Source organism: Podarcis gaigeae (genome assembly GCF_964106915.1).
Source record: "Podarcis gaigeae genome assembly, chromosome: 8".
Classification (NCBI taxonomy): domain Eukaryota; kingdom Metazoa; phylum Chordata; class Lepidosauria; order Squamata; family Lacertidae; genus Podarcis; species Podarcis gaigeae.
Window position 1 is genome coordinate 5,804,982 of NC_139684.1, and position 17,193 is coordinate 5,822,174.

At 49.0% G+C, this 17,193-nt stretch overlaps 1 protein-coding gene across 1 annotated transcript in view; it reads left to right on the forward strand.

Moving 5' to 3' along the window:
• The window catches only part of RASSF2 (Ras association domain family member 2), a 57,084-nt gene that overhangs the window by 16,588 nt on the left and 23,303 nt on the right, over positions 1-17,193 (forward strand). The window contains exons 2-5 of the mRNA XM_083753385.1: positions 2,249-2,340; positions 4,314-4,389; positions 5,793-5,944; positions 8,188-8,276. Of these exons, the coding sequence (XP_083609511.1) occupies positions 2,282-2,340; positions 4,314-4,389; positions 5,793-5,944; positions 8,188-8,276 (376 nt within the window). The 5' untranslated portion in view covers positions 2,249-2,281. The remainder of the gene's footprint in view (positions 1-2,248; positions 2,341-4,313; positions 4,390-5,792; positions 5,945-8,187; positions 8,277-17,193) is intronic.

Genomic DNA, 17,193 nt, shown 5'->3' on the forward strand with positions numbered 1-17,193 from the left:
TGCTGAACAGCCCCAGAAGCTGTTGCAGGCCATGAAACAGGCAGCTGTCAGGGTGGTTAGGAAAGCAGCTCAGAGGAGGCAGGAAATTCAGAATTTCGTCAGTCGCTCTGCTGGGAGGTGGTGATATTCTTAGTGCTTCTGTTTTGCTCCCCCCCAACCCAAGAACAATGCTTGGCGGATGCAGCAGCGGATGCAGCAGTGTTAAGACTTCTGGGCTTCCTGCTTTGCGTCTTCAGGCAAATACAAAGCAAGATTTGTGGACACCTGTTAGGCTACAGCAGCCAAAACAAGAGATTATGCCCAGAGGTGGCATAAGATGAAATCCCAGAGAGCAAGGGGAAAGAAGATCGGGTTCAGGGTGGCATTCGGCACAGGAATCAGATTCAGCACTGGAGAGCTTTGTCTTTCCCTGTTAAGTATCTAGTCCTTATGACTTCAAAGATATGTGTGATGCCTGTGAAAATTTCAGAAGCTGGACGGCTAATGTGTGGTCAGCTGGAGGGCTTCAGTGCTCTACAAAACCCTTTGTGTCACCTAGCAATGTACAGGTTCAGTCCAAATTTCATAGCATAGCATAGCTTGGAGTACTGCCATGCACTTTACATGGGGCTACCTTTGAAGGTGACCCGGAAGCTGCAATTAATTCAGAATGAGGTAGCTAGACTGGTGAGTGGGAGTGGCCGCTGGGACCACATAACACCGGTTCTGAGAGATCTGCATTGGCTCCCAGTACGTTTCCGAACATAATTCAAAGTGTTGGTGCTGACCATTAAAGCCCTAAACAGCCTTGGTCCCCTGAAGGAGCGTCTCCAACCCCATTGTTCAGCCCGGACACTGAGATCCAGCACCGAGGGCCTTCTGGCGGTTCCCTCATTGCGAGAAGTGAGGTTACAGGAAACCAGACAGAGGGCCTTCTCGGTAGTGGCGCCCGCCATGTGGAACGCCTTCCCTTCAGATGTGAAGGAAATAAGCAGCTATCTTCTCTTTAAAAGACATCTGAAGGCAGCCCTGTTTAGGGAAGTTTTTAATATTTAATGCTGTGTTGTTTTTAATACTTGATTGGAAGCCACCCAGAGTGGCTGAGGAGGCTCAGCCAGATGGGTGGGGTATAAATAATAAATTATTATTATTAGTAGTAGTGGCAGAATACATTATGCCAAAGAAAAGGTACCGTATTTTTTGCTCTATAGGACACACTTTTTCCCCTCCAAAAATTAAGGGGGAATGTGTGTGTGTCCTATGGAGCGAATGCAGGCTCCTTGGCTTCAGCGATAGCAATGCAAAGCCTCCGAAGCACAGAGGGAGCGCTCCCTCCACGCTCCGGAGGCTTTGTGTTGCTTTCGCTGAAGCCTGGAGAACGAGAGGGGTTGGTGTGCACCGACCCCTCTCGCTCTCCAGGCTTCAGGGATAGGCTTCGGGTTCCTTTTGCTGAAGCCAGGAGAGCAAGACTCTCCTGGCTTCAGCAGAGAGGGGGAAAACTTTTTTTTCTTGTTCTCCCCCTCTAAAACAATGTGCGTCCTATGGTCAGGTGCGTCCTATAGAGCGAAAAATATGGCAATTCATGGAGGAGAGGGCTATTGGTGCCTTCTAGCCATAATTGCTCCTGAATGTTTTAATTGTATGCTTTGTGTTGTTTTGATTTGTGTAGCCCACCTCAAGTCTCTGTCCAGGCAGAAGACGGGATAGAAATAAACATAGTAATTGCAGTAAGGCCTGAGGTGCTGGCCAGTCCATCCCACCTCCTGTTTCTCAGAGTGGCCTTTCAGGAAAACAAGCAGAGCTAACATCCTTCCGCACCTTTTGGATTCCCCTCCCTCCCCACTACAATCCATGGATCTGAAACCCATTACAGTGGTGCTCCGCAAGACGAACGCCTCGCAAGACGGAAAACCCGCTAGACAAAAGGGTTTTCCGTTTTGGAGGCGCTTCGCAAAACAAATTTCCCTATGGGCTTGCTTCGCAAGACGAAAATGTCTTGCGAGTTTTTCCGACTCCCCCCCCCCTTTTTCTAAGCCACTAAACCGCTAATAGCGCTAATCCGCTAATCCATCAATGGGCTTGCTTCGTAAGACGAAAAAACAGCTAGACGAAGAGACTCGCGGAACGGATTAATTTCGTCTTGCGAGGCACCACTGTAGAAGTCTGCAAATCGCCACTGAACGAACGATTAGCATGTTCTTTTCATTTATCTCAGAAAGTAAATTGTTGTGTGCTTTAAAGCGGTTTCCCACCTCCCCTTTCACCACAGGCCTCTGTTCCTGATGAAAGACACTTTGCAAGGATGGACTACATAAGCGAGAACTACCCGGTCCCTTGTGGGCACGACAAGTACATTTCGAAGTAAGTCGGAGGCTGGCTGTGTGTCCTGGGCAGACCTTTGTTCTTTGCAGCTGGCACCAATCCCTGGGGTCTGGTGTGTTGGTGTCTGTGTGTAACAGACAGGGTGGCAGGGTGAATAAATAGAGAATGGAGGAAACCCACCAATTCTTGCTCTCCATGTATTTATGTTCTCTGCACACCCAGAGAGTCTCCCTCACTTTTTTGGGCTTTGGCAAGGAGACATGAGGACTCAAGGATGCTCTGAGAGCCCTCGCACCGCCTTTCCAAAGCCCAGTAAGTAAAGGGCTGCTTTCTTCACCGGCCCCTGGGAAAGGGCTTTGGGACAGTTCTGGAGGCCGGTAAGGAAGGCGTTGCCTCACTTAGTGGGCTCCCAGAAGAAGAAGAGTTTGGATTTGATATCCCGCTTTATCACTCCCTTTAAGGAGTCTCAAAGCGGCTAACCATCTCCTTTCCCTTCCTCCCCCACAACAAACACTCTGTGAGGTGAGTGGGGCTGAGAGACTTCAGAGAAGTGTGACTGGCCCAAGGTCACCCAGCAGCTGCAGGTGGAGGAGCGGGGAATCGAACCCGGTTCACCAGATTACAAGACTTAATTACAATTACCGCTCTTAACCCCTACACCACACTGGCTCTGCCCTCCTGTGACCTTCCCAGAGCAAGATAAAGAGTCCTCCTCCTGTGGGTTGGGGGCAGTTCCAGAGGCTCCTGGCTTCACGTGATTTTGTGTTTACACACTGACAGCCAGAACCGAACTGCTGCATAAGCTGTGAGTTGCCTGTATGTCATGAAGCTGTGGGCACAGTGAAATGAGGGCAGTTACAACCAACCATTCATTTCTAGCCTAGAGAAATCCCTGCAGGAAGATGGACTTTGAGTGCATGCAATCTCTCTCTCTCTGATTAAATTTTCTCTTTTACAGTTTCAAATACTTATTTTGCATCCTTGAGATAGCCACGACTTCCCTTCTTCTCTTTCCGTGGTTCATTTTACATATCTTAAATCCCTGCATATTTTACAAAAACTATACCAATCAGTATTCCATGAATATTGCATCCATCAAAACTTATTTACACTGTTGAATTTATCTTAATGCTGCCAGCCTTTTCAGCTGTACACAATTATATTCCATATATTCAATAAACTTTTTTCAATCTTCCTTAAACAGATGTTCTTGTTCTCTTATTCTATATGTGAAGTCTGCAAGTTGTGCATATTCTGTCAACTTAAGTTGCCATTCTTCTTTGGTTGGGACCTTGCTCGTTTTCCATTTGAGGGCCAACAAAACATGGGGCGCAGTTGTTGCATACATAAATAACCTTTTCTGACACCAGGGGATTTCACTCTGAAATTATCCCCAAGAGAAAGGACTCTGAAATAACTCTCAGAAAGTGTATGCCGTTTTCTGATGGGACAATGAAATGCGTGGCCTGAGAAGCACGTTCTGTGGAACCTTGGCTTTCCTGGAGGCTTCTCAGGAGAGCCATGAAAGTAGAGCAAGATTGGGGTCAGGGGTCAGCTCCAATTTCCTTAAATACAGTGGTGCCCCGCAAGACGAACGTCTCGCAAGATGGAAAACCCGCTAGACGAAAGGGTTTTCCGTTTTGGAGGCGCTTCGCAAAACAAATTTCCCTATGGGCTTTCTTCGCAAGACGAAATGTCTTGCGAGTTCCTGTGGGTTTTTTCCCCCTTCCCCCCGTTTTCCTAAGCCGCTAAGCCGCTTATCAGCTGATCCGCTAAAAGCCGCTAAACCGCTAATAGTGCTAATCCGCTAAGCTGTCAGTGGGCTTGCTTCGCAAGACGAAAAAACCGCTATACGAAGAGCCTCACGGAACGGATTAATTTCGTCTTGCGAGGCACCACTGTATTTTATTGCAAAAAGCAGCAACTTTTGGACAAAGCCACCACATGTGGCAAAGAGAGCCGGACAACTCTTCCATTTGCTCTTCTAACAGCTCTTGTTCCACATCTTCCAGAAATGAATTGTTGTTGCACTTGAAGACCTACAACCTATACTACGAAGGCCAGAACTTGCAGCTCCGGCATCGAGAGGTGAGAGGACCTTTCTACGCAGAGACAAGTTAGGGGAGAATGTTGTGACCAGGGGTGTGTGACCTGGGCATGATTCCAAAAATGAAACTCTGTACCCAAGTCACCAGAACTCCTCGCCTAAAGGAGCTGGGTCCTGCAAACGGTGTAATGCATGCAAAAAGGCTCATAGGTGCATGCTTTTTGAATTATTGCAGTGCAGAGTTTACCCTTCAGTTTTAATTCCAGTTTTACTATTTTTGGACTGTGCAAGGCCCCGAAACTCTGACACCCCCAGACTCTGGGATTTTCCTTTGGCCTCCCCCTTTTCCCAGCTTCTGAGAATTCAGCCTGTGCTGCCCATGCCATTTTAATGATGCATTCAGGAGGGCTGGAAACCTGCTTTTAAAAACTAAAACGATCCTTCCAGAGGAATACAGTATGATTGCATCTTATGCACGTTTAACTCGCACAGTTTCAACCACATGCGGTTGAAGGTGGGCTGGCTTAAAGTGTGCAAGTTAAATGCAAGCAAGGCTCAAAAGCTCTGTTTGCACCAGGTCTGCTGGCGGGAAAAGCAATCAAGTAGTATGTAAATCTTATGAACCAAAATAAATATAGTTGAAACCAGCATCCTTCCTTTTGGTGCTTGCTTTTATTTTCACTTTATAATACACAAAAACGAGAAAATCAAGAGAGGGGGGAAAATAAAGAAAGGATATGAGGAGAAAGGAGGGAATGGTACTATTCCAAAAGCAGTGTTATAATTCCAGACAATTGTCCTTCAAGAGTAAAGGTAAAGGGACCCCTGACTATTAGGTCCAGTCGTGACCGACTCTGGGGTTGCGGCGCTCATCTCGCTTTACTGGCCGAGGGAGCTGGCGTACAGCTTCTGGGTCATGTGGCCAGCATGACTAAGAACCAGAGCAGCACTCGGAAACGCCGTTTACCTTCCCACCGGAGTGGTACCTATTTATCTACTTGCACTTTGACGTGCTTTCGAACTGCTAGGTTGGCAGCAGCAGGGGCCGAGCAACGGGAGCTCACCCCGTCGCGGGGATTCGAACCTCCGACCTTCCGATCAGCAAGTCCTAGGCTCTGCGGTTTAACCACCCGTGTCCCAACCTTCAAGAGTACATTATCTAATAATGTTTATCCATAGGAGCGCATGAGAAGAGGGGGGCTGCCAGCCATGTTCCTTTACCTAGATGTATTCAGTAAATGGATGCCAAACTTTGGAAAAGCTGTTCTTCATTTTCTGATAGCGCAGGGTTTGGGTATATTTTGTTAACATTTCCGTTAGAGCTGTGGTCCAGCTCTGGAGGTAGAACCAGCATCCTTGGGGCTTGGGGAAGTTTTCTGCAGCATCCTTGGAGCAGTCCAGCATCTGGACCATCCCTCAGTCCCTTCTCTCATGTGCCCTCTAGGAAGAAGGGGAGTTCATCGTGGAGGGCTTGCTGAACATCTCCTGGGGGCTGCGCAGGCCCATTCGCTTGCAGATGCAGGACGACAACCAACGCATCCGCCCCCCGCCTTCGTCGTCCTCCTGGCATTCCGGCTGCAACCTGGGAGCACACGGGTCAGTACACAACCCAGGGCAGGTTTGTGTGAGTGTGTGTGAGAAAAATATCTAGGGGTCTTAGCAGACCGCAAGCTTAACATGAGTCAGATGTGATGCAGCAGCTAAAACAAGCTGATGGCATTTGAGGCTGCATCAATAGAAGGCGAGTTTCCACATCGAGGGAAGTCATAGTCCTGCTCTCTTCTGCCTTGGTCAGAGTCCTTTGTCCAATTCTGGACACAACAATGTAAGAAGGAGCTAGAACATGTGCAGAGGAGGGCGACCAAGATGATCAAGGGTCTGGAAACCAGGCCTGATGAGGAATGGTTGAAGGAGCTGGGTATGCTTAACCAGGAGAAGAGGAGAATGAGAGGAGATATGATGGCCCTCTTCAAACACCTGAAGGGTTGTCACATAGAAGATGGAGCAAGCTTGTTTTCTGCTGCTCCAGAGGGAAAGACCTGAACCAATGGATTCAAATGACAAAGAAGGAGATTCTGACTAAACATTAGGAAGAACTTTCTGATGGTAAGAGGTGTTTGGCACTGGACTCTCCGTCACTAGAGGCTTTTATGCAGAGATGAGTGGCCCTGTGCCAGGAATGCTTTAGCTGTGGTTCCTGTCCTTCAGGGAGTGGGATTAGAGGGAACCCTTCCCACTCTATGATTCTATCACTGTCACCATTTTGTTTTAACTTTTTCTGTGATCAGGGACTTAAGGGAGGCTTTGAACTCGTGTAATATCGATAAGGAAAGCGGCACCTTGATGTGTAGAAACAAGGGTGGGAGTGGATTGGGGCCAGAAACAAACTGAGGAAATCATAAACTTTCTTTTAATGGGAAAAAATAGCATTGATTTTCCTGAACACTGGAGAAGTAGACTTGGGTTTTAGGGAAGAGATTTCAAGTCCTACCCCTGCTGGGCTCACACTTCTCTCTGCCCCTTCTCCTTGGGTAGAAAATAAGATACGGCCAAGTCCAAGGCTGGTCTGTCTGCATCTAGGATCCCCATGAACAAGCCAACTTGGGAACTGCAAAATATGTAGCCCAGACTATACAAGTGGCACCGTGACCTTGATTATTTCTGCTTGTGGAACACTGTAATCTACATGATCACAAGTTGCAGATAAATAAAGAGTATTTGTATGTAGAAATTATAGTCAGGATGGCAACAGAGCCTCTTGGTTGCTGTTTTTGTTTTTAATGCTTTGGAAAATGCTCAGTAATTTCTGCTGTAACCAGAGTCTGTCACTAACATGGCACAGATCCTTTCTATGCATTACACAGAAGGTGGTGATAGGATTCTGGAGGCTGGAGCTTCAGACTCCAGGGACGGTTGCAGTTTGGAATTTTCCCTGCTTGCAAAAAATAAGTGCACCTTGGTCAAAAGATTTTGTAATGCCCTCTTCTTGTTTTAAGGGACGCGGGTGGCGCTGTGGGTTAAACCACAGAGCCTAGGACTTGCCGATCAGAAGGTTGGCGGTTCCAATCCCCTCGACGGGGTGAGCTCCCATTGTTCGGTCCCTGCTCCTGCCAACCTAGCAGTTCAAAAGCACTTCAAAGTGCAAGTAGATAAATAGGTACCGCTCTGGCGGGAAGGTAAACGGCGTTTCTGTGTGCTGCTCTGGTTCTTATTCATGCTGGCCACATGACCCGGAAGCTGTACGCCGGCTCCCTTGGCCAGTAAAGCAAGATGAGCACCGCAACCCCAGAGTCAGCCACGACTGGACCTAATGGTCAGGGGTCCCTTTACCTTTACCTTCTTGTTTTGCTGCATGCAGGGTGCTGTTTTACTAAGCAAAGCATTCAAAAATATTTAAGCCTCACACATAATTTTATCCCTGCTTTCCTGCCTAACGTCCGACTCGAGGCAATTCTGACATCATGTTTTGAAAGTTTGCCCTCTGTGGTGTCCATTTGTCTATTAGAGTCTGAAGTGGGGTGCAGAGGGCAACCAGAAGATCATGCTGGCTACTTCTGTGGTGAATCCTAGAATTGTTGAGTTGAAAGGGACCCCAGATGTCATCTAGTCAAACCCTCCCTGCAGTGCTGGAATCGCAGCTAAAGAATGCATCTTGCAACAACAACAAAACCATCACACTCACATAACTTGCCACTATGATTTTGTGCTATGTTTACTGTTCACACGAGCAGATGAACAATAATTCCTTGCATCAATCTGTGTTTTGAGAACACTTGGGGAAATCTTGCAAGGTATTTTCTAGGTCCCAAATTCTCTTCTTTTGTCTCTTCCCTGCTTAGGTCAGTCATAAAGCCGTCAACCTTACCAGACATTCAGGTCACAGAAGCCGAGCCCTCGTTGGATGGCGACGGAATTGATGGGGGAATTGGTAAGGCAGGGGAAGTGAAGGATTCTGGGGGTCCTTACTGGTGCTAAGGAGTTGGGGCTCTCCATCTTCTGAAAATAATGCAATAATGGAGTATAATCCTTATCTTTGACAATAACTCACTGTGAAGTGGAGTAAATCGGTTTCTGAAAGGTGTTTTTCTGGGAGCTTACCCCCTGCTAGGAGTGCCATAATTATGTGTCTAAAAGAGCAATCTGGGTCTCGGGTCTAAATATATGTTTCAGAGTTCTCTTGTGATGTGGATGGTGCAGATCCACCAAACTCGCTTTATGTTCTTAAAAGGAAGGACTTCTCCATACAGTTCAGAGTTAAACTTGCCACTTCCAGATGCAGTCACAAGCTCTGGCCTGGGTAGCTCTAAAAGGGGTGCGTGCGTGTGAAAGATTTGTGGAGGTCAAGGCTGATCGGCATGTGAGGGACGCGGGTGGCGCTGTGGTCTAAACCACTGAGCCTCTTGGGCTTGCCGATCGGAAGGTCAGCGGTTCGATTCCCCATGACGGAGTGAGCTCCTGTTGCTCTGTCCCAGCTCCTGCCAACCTAGCAGTTCAAAAGCACACCAGTGCAAGTAGATAAATAGGTACCGCTCCGGCGGGAAGGTAAATGGTGTTTCCATGTGCTCTTGCTTCCATCACGGTGTCCCGTTGCACCAGAAGCGGTTTAGTCCTGCTGGCCACATGACCCGGAAAACTGTCTGTGGACAAACGCCGGCTCCCTCGGCCTGAGAGCGAGATGAGCGCCGCAACCCCCTAGTCATCTTTGACTGGACTTAACCATCCAGGGGTCCTTTACTCTTTACCTTTTACCTTCCTCCATGGCCAGAGCCAGAGTGGCTGCGCTCAAGTCCTGCTTGTGGACTTTGCCAGAGGCGTCTGGTTGGCCCCTGTGGAAGGCAAGAAGATGCTGGCCTGGAGGGGCAGCCAGGCGGCTCAGAGTTCATGAGACCAGCGTGAAACACACACACACACACACACACACACACACACACTGAGTGGTGTGGAAGAATGAGCTTTGTTCCTCTTTTCCTTGGCAACACAGCCCTCCTCTCTTTAGAAAGGGAATAACAGGAGTCATTGTTAAGCAGAGTTGCCATGGAGAAATAAACATTTACAGGAGAAGCGCTCTCTCCCGCTCTCCCCACCACCCATCGCTCTCTGATCCAAGATCGGCCTTCCTGTTTAACAAAACAGAAAACCACCACGTGGGTTTTGGCATTTACGGGCTTTGTGCAATCTGAGCTGTGCCGTTCTCGCCTCTCCTCTCTCTTCTTTTCCCTTCCCTTAAAATAACCAAAGCAAGCCAGGCAAGCTCTGCTTAGATAGATCAAAGTCTCAGCATCTACATTGGTTCCCCCGGGGTAAGAAGCGCAAAGTAACCAATTTATTTGGAGTCGCAGGTGCAAGCTTTTGAGTCACACAGGACACTTCAGTAGTTCGGGTCTTCAGGAAGGAAATGTGGGAGGGGCAATGCCCCATGTTGTTGTAGCCACAGGGCCACTGTTAGACATTTCTGCAGTAAGGATTTTAATCCCACTCGCTGCTTGGAAGACTAGTGGGTTTAAGGTAAAATAGCTGATGGCAATTGCTGCTCAGAAACTTTTGTGCAAAGCAAAAAAACAAAAACCACCCTAGCTGAGGTCTCCCGCTTCTTCCATGCGCAACAGTCAGTGGTTGAATATGTTTTGCTGTGTCCGTTTGGAAGCCCTGGGCCAGTTAGAAACCGCCAGGGTACCCCTCTTGTCTATCTGGCCAGCTGCCCTCCACAAGCAGTTGTCTTCAGCACTGGTGGAGGAATGGGGGGGTGGGGGGCATAATGCCCCCAGCATTATTGGGGAGTGGGGTACCATCACGGCCGTCCCCCCGGACATGGGCCATGCACCCCCCCCACTGCGCTGGGCACCATGCCCCCATGGGCGACACCCCACGCCCCCACGGGTGTTGTGCCATGCCCCCACGGACAGTGCTCCACACCCCCAGGACGCATATCATGCCCCCACGGGCGGTGTGCCGCCCTCTGGGATGCACACCACACCCCCGCGGGCAGCGCTCCATATCCCCAGGATGCGTGCCACACCCCCAGGATGCCCGCCCCGTCCCTGCAGGAAGTGTGCCACGCGTCCGGGACATGCACCACGCCCTCGGTGCCGGAGCATGCAGCTTTGCCACTGGCCTTCAGCACTCCAGAGTACAAGTGAGCCCCTTGGGCTCCATGATGCAGGAGAAGATGTGTGTGGGCGATTGCGTCCACCGCCTGTCTCTTTTTGCCTTCCCCATAGCCAAGAGCAGGGCATTGTCAGGATTATCAGTTTCCTCTGCTGCAAAATCTGCACAAGTTTTCAGGAACCCATTCAGAGCAAGACCATCACGATTAACTGATGTGCAGCCTAGCAATCCATAATCGGGAGATGAAAACCAGCACCAGTCCAAGCTTAATTTTATCAGCAGGCCATTATTATTATCTTTTAAGTGTGACCTTCCGATGCTCAGGTTTGAGGAAGTTTAAACCTCTGTGCAACAGCTTAGAAGGGATGCCCAGGTGAAAGGAGTGTTGCTCAGCCCTCCCAGAGAACACAGCTGTGGCAGGAAGTTAGGTGTGGCACCCAAGGGGTTGAGCACATCAGAGGCACACATGGGCGTGCCAGGGAGCTGTAGAGCATTTCTCTGCCGCTTTGAACTTCCTTGCTGGCAATGGGGTGGAGGCTGTCAGCCCCAGGGTCCCGAGGCTGATGGGGAATGAGACACCCCCCCCTCAAAGAGATCCATCCAGGACTCATAATGTGCCACATGAAGGCTGTTCTTTGCCTCCATAGTTGGCACTCGGATGCCTTGAAGTACTGGCAGTAGTGCTCTTGACCGTTCTCTCTTAACTGAGCAGTGAGGAGAGGAGGAGCCAGTCTATTGGTTGCAGGCCACACCCTGCACATGTCGGCATATCTGCTGAGAAGCCCTTGCATGAGGACTGTTAAACTGTGGAACTCCCTCCCACAGGAGGCGGTGAGGTCACCCACCTAAATGGCTTTAAAAGAGTATTAAGCAAACTCATGGAGGAGACGGCAACAGAATACCAGTTGCTGGAAGCCACGGGAGAGGAGAGCGCAGCTCTTTTGCTCAAATCCTGCTTGCACTTTCCCCATTGGGGCATCTGGTCGGCCACTGTAAGGACAGGATCCTGGACTTACCGTATTTTTCACTCCATAAGACGCACCTGACCATAAGACACACCAAGTTTTTAGAGGAGGAAAACAAGAAAAAAAATATTCTGAACGAAACAGTGGATGTATGATTTTTGTGGTTCATGCTGTGGCCACAGACATGTGATCTGATGGTGAATTTGGGGTGGCCCAATGCAATGCAAAAATCCTGAGGATCCATGTGGATCTGTGCTTTGTAACCACGTTTTTGCACCATTGCGGCCCCACACAACAGTGGGTGCGTGGTTTTTGGGGTGCAGGCTGTAGCCATGGACATGCTATGTGATCTGATGGTGAATTTGGGGTGACCCAATGTAAAAATCCTGAGGATCCATGGGCTTTTACCTGCCCCCATCTCTTCTGATCCCACCGATCAGCTGTTTCCTTTCAACACTCCCTTCCCTCTTGTTTGCCTTAGTGTCTTTTCCTTAGCTGGAGCAGTTTTATTCTCCTTTTCTTCTAATTTCTCTCCTTATTGCTTTAGTCTTCCTGTCCCCCCCCCCCCTTTGCAAGTTTACTGTCTTTACCTCCCCACTCCCAGGCAGCCTCCTTTATCTCTAGAGTCCCTTATCTCTCTCTGTGGCAAAGGATCAGCAGCTTTGTTTCAACACCCACTTCCCTCTTTCAAAAAAAGAGCATGTTCTGCTTTTTTTCCTTGGGCAATTTGGCTCCAGGGACCACACATTCACTCCATAAGACGCACAGACATTTCCCATTACCTTTTAGGAAGAAAAAAGTATGTCTTATGAAGCAAAAAATACGATAGATAGACCCCCTTTAGCCTGATCCTGCAGGCTCTTCTTATGTCACATGTTTAAGATGTGTTTCAATTTTTTTGTTTCGTTGTTTAATGCCACCCAGCTTGTTGCAGATCTGAAACAGGAGCAGGCTTGGGTGGGTTGACACATGGTGAGTTGAAATGTGAGTTTAAGGAGCCCATTAAAAATGGATTAAGAGGGATTTCATTATGTTCTGGGTCCACGCCAGGAATCTTAGAGGAACGCTTAAGGGTCTGCTTTCCCTGCCACATCACATTCTCATCTCAAGGAGCAGCCGCTCAGAGGAAGCTCTTGAACTAGAGCTCTCACCCTTTCTCTAGCAGGCGAAAAGGTAAATGCAGCCAGTTAGACCAGAGGTTGGCAACCTAAGCCCATGGACTGGTTCCGGCCCATGAGCTTCCTGGAACCAGCCCACAGCTGTTCCGTGAATCGGTGTGGGGATTCCATGTTGTTGAGAGTCCCATGGACTGCAAGAAGATCAAACCTCTCCATTCTGAAGGAAATCAGCCCTGAGTGCTCACTGGAAGGACAGATTGTGAAGCTGAGGCTCCAATACTTTGACCACCTCATGAGAAGAGAAGACTCCCTGGAAAAGACCCTGATGTTGGGAAAGATGGAGGGCGCAAGGAGAAGGGGACGACAGAGGACGAGATGGTTGGACAGTGTTCTTGAAGCTACCAGCATGAGTTTGACCAAACTGCGGGAGGCAGTGGAAGACAGGAGGGCCTGGCGTGCTCTGGTCCAGGGGGTCACAAAGAGTCGGACACGACCAAACAACAAGGACAACAAGACCCGAGGTTTGCAACCTAAGCCCATGGGCTGGTTCTGGCCCATGAGCTTCCTGGAACCATCCCACAGCTGTTCCGTGAATTGGTGTGGGGATTCCATGTTGTTGTTTTTCTCGGTGCCATTTTTTTTTCTCACCACGGGGACCGACTTCCGGATCGGAAGAGCGCCAGAAATAGCATGTGCTCACCCGGAGGAGCACCCATACACGTGCATATACACTGCTTCTGGCGCACTTCTGGTGCGTAAGAGTGCCAGAAATAGCTTGAGTGCACACATGGGCACGCATGCTCCAGCCTACCAAGAGGTGTGCCAGGGAGTGGACCGGACCGGCCTCACAAAACTTTGCCGACCCCTGAGTTAGACCACTGCAGCGAGGAAGTCCAGGTGGCACCAACATCTAGTCGTTATATTTAGAATATTCATTTGAACAACCTTAAAATATCAAAAACTTGCCTTCTTCTCTTTCCATGTTTCATTTTGCATAACAAAGATCCTTGCATATTTTATATAAACAAAACCATTCAGTATTACAACCATCAAAACCTGTTTACACTGTTGAATTTATCTTAATGCTGCCAACGTTTTTAAGTGTACACAGTTCCCCCCCATATATTCAATAAACATTTCGCAATCTTCTTTAAACGTATGTTCTTCTTGTTCTCTTATTCTGTATGTTAGGTCCACAAGCTGTGCATATTCCATCAGTTTGAGTTGCCCTTCTTTTTAGTTGGGACCTCACTCATTTTCCATTTTTGGGCTAACAAAACACAGGCCGCAGAAGTGGCATACATAAATAACCATTTTTGACTTTGAAACTCAGGGCTACTCTGACTGGGTAGTGTGTCCTAGACCTGGACCTGTTTGAATTCTTTTATTACCTTTTAACCTAATGTGCCGAGCCTATTTTGGGGCCATTATATGCTTTATGGGACGCAGGTGGCGCTGTGGGTTAAAGCCTCAGCGCCTAGGACTTGCTGATTGAAAGGTCAGCGGTTCGAATCCCTGCGGCGGGGTGCGCTCCCGCTGCTCGGTCCCAGCGCCTGCCAACCTAGCAGTTCGAAAGCACCTCCAGGTGCAAGTAGATAAATAGGGACCGCTTACCAGCGGGAAGGTAAACGGCGTTTCCGTGTGCAGCTCTGGCTCGCCAGATGCAGCTTTGTCACGCTGGCCACGTGACCCGGAAGTGTCTCCGGACAGCGCTGGCCCCTGGCCTCTTGAGTGAGATGGGCGCACAACCCCAGAGTCTGTCAAGACTGGCCCGTACGGGCAGGGGTACCTTTACCTTTACCTATATGCTTTATATACACCCGCACTTTAGATTCCCGGCACTGGCAACTAAATCTTTACATTATTGTCTTAGGGTAATTTAAATGTCATAACGCCAGTAATATCGCTTTGAATTATGTTTGGTTGCTTGTCTCTAGCATTTTTGTCTTATCTTGCTATGGCTGTATGCTAATGCAATAAAGGTTTGATTGACTGATTGACTCTTGGAAATTTTCATTTGAATTATCCTCAACAGAAAGGACTCTGGTGTTGTTTTTTTAAGGGCTTTAAAACATTTTTTTCAATTTATTGTAAATTATTTCCCAATACTCTTACCCTTTTACAGGTCTACCACATATGAAAGCACGTACCCCTTGGGCAACCTATTTTCCAGGACTACATTCTTTCTAGTCATAGAATTTTAATGATTGTATACGGGCATGGGAAACAGGGTGTTCAGGGGTCAATGATCCCCTTACAGTGGTGCCTCGCAAGACGAAATTAATTCGTTCCGCAAGTTTTTTCGTCTTATGAGTTTTTCGTCTTGCGAAGCACGGTTTCCCATAGGAATGCATTGAAAATCAATCAATGCGTTCCTATGGAAACCGCCTTCAGACCAGGTCCGGGGACAGTCTGTCCCCCGACCTCTTCTGAAGGCTGGGGGGGGACAAGGGCTTTTCTTCCCACCCCCAGCATTTTAAAAAACCCCGGGACAGCAGAGGACTTCTCTGCTGTCCCGGGGTTTTTTAAAATGCTGGCGGGCGGCAGCGAAGCCTTCGCTGCCGCCCGCCAGCATTTTAAGATTGCCCCGGACAGCGGACTTCTCCACTGTCCCAGGGCGATTTTAAAGCCCCCGGGAAGGCAGGCGGGGGGGGGAGCAAAGACGTCCGTTTCTCCGCTCTCCCGGGAAGGCAGGCAGGGGGGAGCAAAGCCTTTTGCCCCCCTCCGGCCTTCAGAAGAGGTCCAGGACCTCTTCTGAAGGCCGGCGGGGGGCAAAAGTTTTTGCTCCCCCCCCGCTTGCCTTCAAAAGCCGTCCGGGATAGCGGGAAGCGCTTCCCTGCTATCCCGGACCGCTTTTAAAATGCTGGCGGTGGGGAGCAAAGCCTTTCGGCGCCCGCCGGCCTTCCTGGACCTCTTCTGAAGGCCGGAGGGGGGGAGGCTTTGCTCCCCACTGCCAGCATTTAAGAGGTCCCCGGAGATTTCCCTATGGGATTTCTTCTTGCGAAGCAAGCCCATAGGGAAATTCGTCTTGCGAAGCAACTCGCAAACGGAAAACCCTTTCGTCTTGCGGGTTTTTTGTCTTGCGAGGCATTCGTCTTGCGGGGCACCACTGTATTATCCTTCATAGCCACTGCAAAATAAAGTCCTTCACACAGCAGAACTTAAACTCACCTCTCACACCCTTTCAAACCTCCCTTCTCAGCCCTAACCCTAAATGGCCTCGGCCCAGTATACCTGAAGGAGCGTCTCCACCCCCATCGTTCTGCCCGGAAGCTGAGGTCCAGCTCCAAGGGCCTTCTGCTGGTTCCCTCACAATGAGAAGCCAAGTTACAGGGAACCAGGCAGAGGGCCTTCTCAGTAGTGGCGCCCGCCCTGTGGAACGCCCTCCCACCAGATGTCAAAGAGATAAACAACTACCTGACATTTAGAAGACATCTGAAGGCAGCCCTGTTCAGGGAAGTTTTTAATGTGTGACATTTTAATGTACAGTGGTACCTCGCAAGACGAAATTAATTCGTTCTGTGAGTTTTTTCGTCTTGCGAATTTTTCATCTTGCGAAGCACGGATTCACATAGGAATGCATTGAAAATCATTCCCATAGGAACGCATTGAACGTTTTCATCTTGCGAAGCAAGCCCATAGGGAAATTCGTCTTGTGAAGCAACTCAAAAAACAAAAAACTCTTTCGTCTTGCGAGTTTTTCGTCTTACGAGGCATTCGTCTTGCGAGGTACCACTGTATTTTTAATCTTTGTTGGAGGCGCGCAGAGTGGCTGGAGAAACCCAGCCAGATGGGCGGGGTATAAATAAATTATTATTATTATTATTATTATTATTATTATTATTATTTATTATACTTCCTTAACCTATGGAACTCTCTCCTGCAGGAGGTAGTGATGCCTTTAATAAAACAGGGTTGGGCAGTTTTTTGGAGGAGAGGGCTATCGATGGCTATAAGCCATGATAACTGTGCTCTGCCTCTACAGTTGGAGGCAGTAGTGCTTCTGGATCCCAGTTGCTGGAAATCACAGGAGGGGAGTTTCCCTTGTGCTCAGATCCTCTCTGTGGGGCCCCCCCTCGAGTCATCTGGTGGGCCACTGTGAGAACAGGATACTGGAGCAGAGGGGGCTCCACTGGCCTGATCCAGCAGCCAGGCTCTTCTTATGTTCTTAATGTTCAGAGTTTGCCGGTTGTTGTTGTTGTTTAGTCGTTTAGTCGTGTTCACATCTTCGTGACCCCATGGACCAGAGCACGCCAGGCACTCCTGTCTTCCACTGCCTCCCGCAGTTTGGTCAAACTCATGTTTGTAGCTTTGAGAACAGTATCCAACCATCTCGTCCTCTGTCGTCCCCTTCTCCTTGTGCCCTCCATCTTTCCCAACATCAGGGTCTTTTCCAGGGAGTCTTCTCTTCTCATGAGGTGGCCAAAGTAGTGGAGCCTCAGCTTCACAATCTGTCCTTCCAGTGAGCACTCAGGGCTGATTTCCTTCAGAATGGAGAGGTTTGATCTTCTTGCAGTCCATGGGACTCTCAAGTGTCTCCTCCAGCACCATAATGCAAAATTCGGTGATCAGCCTTCTTTATGGTCCAGAGCTCACTTCCATACATCACTACTGGGAAAACCATAGCTTGAACTAGACGGACCTTTGTCGGCAAGGT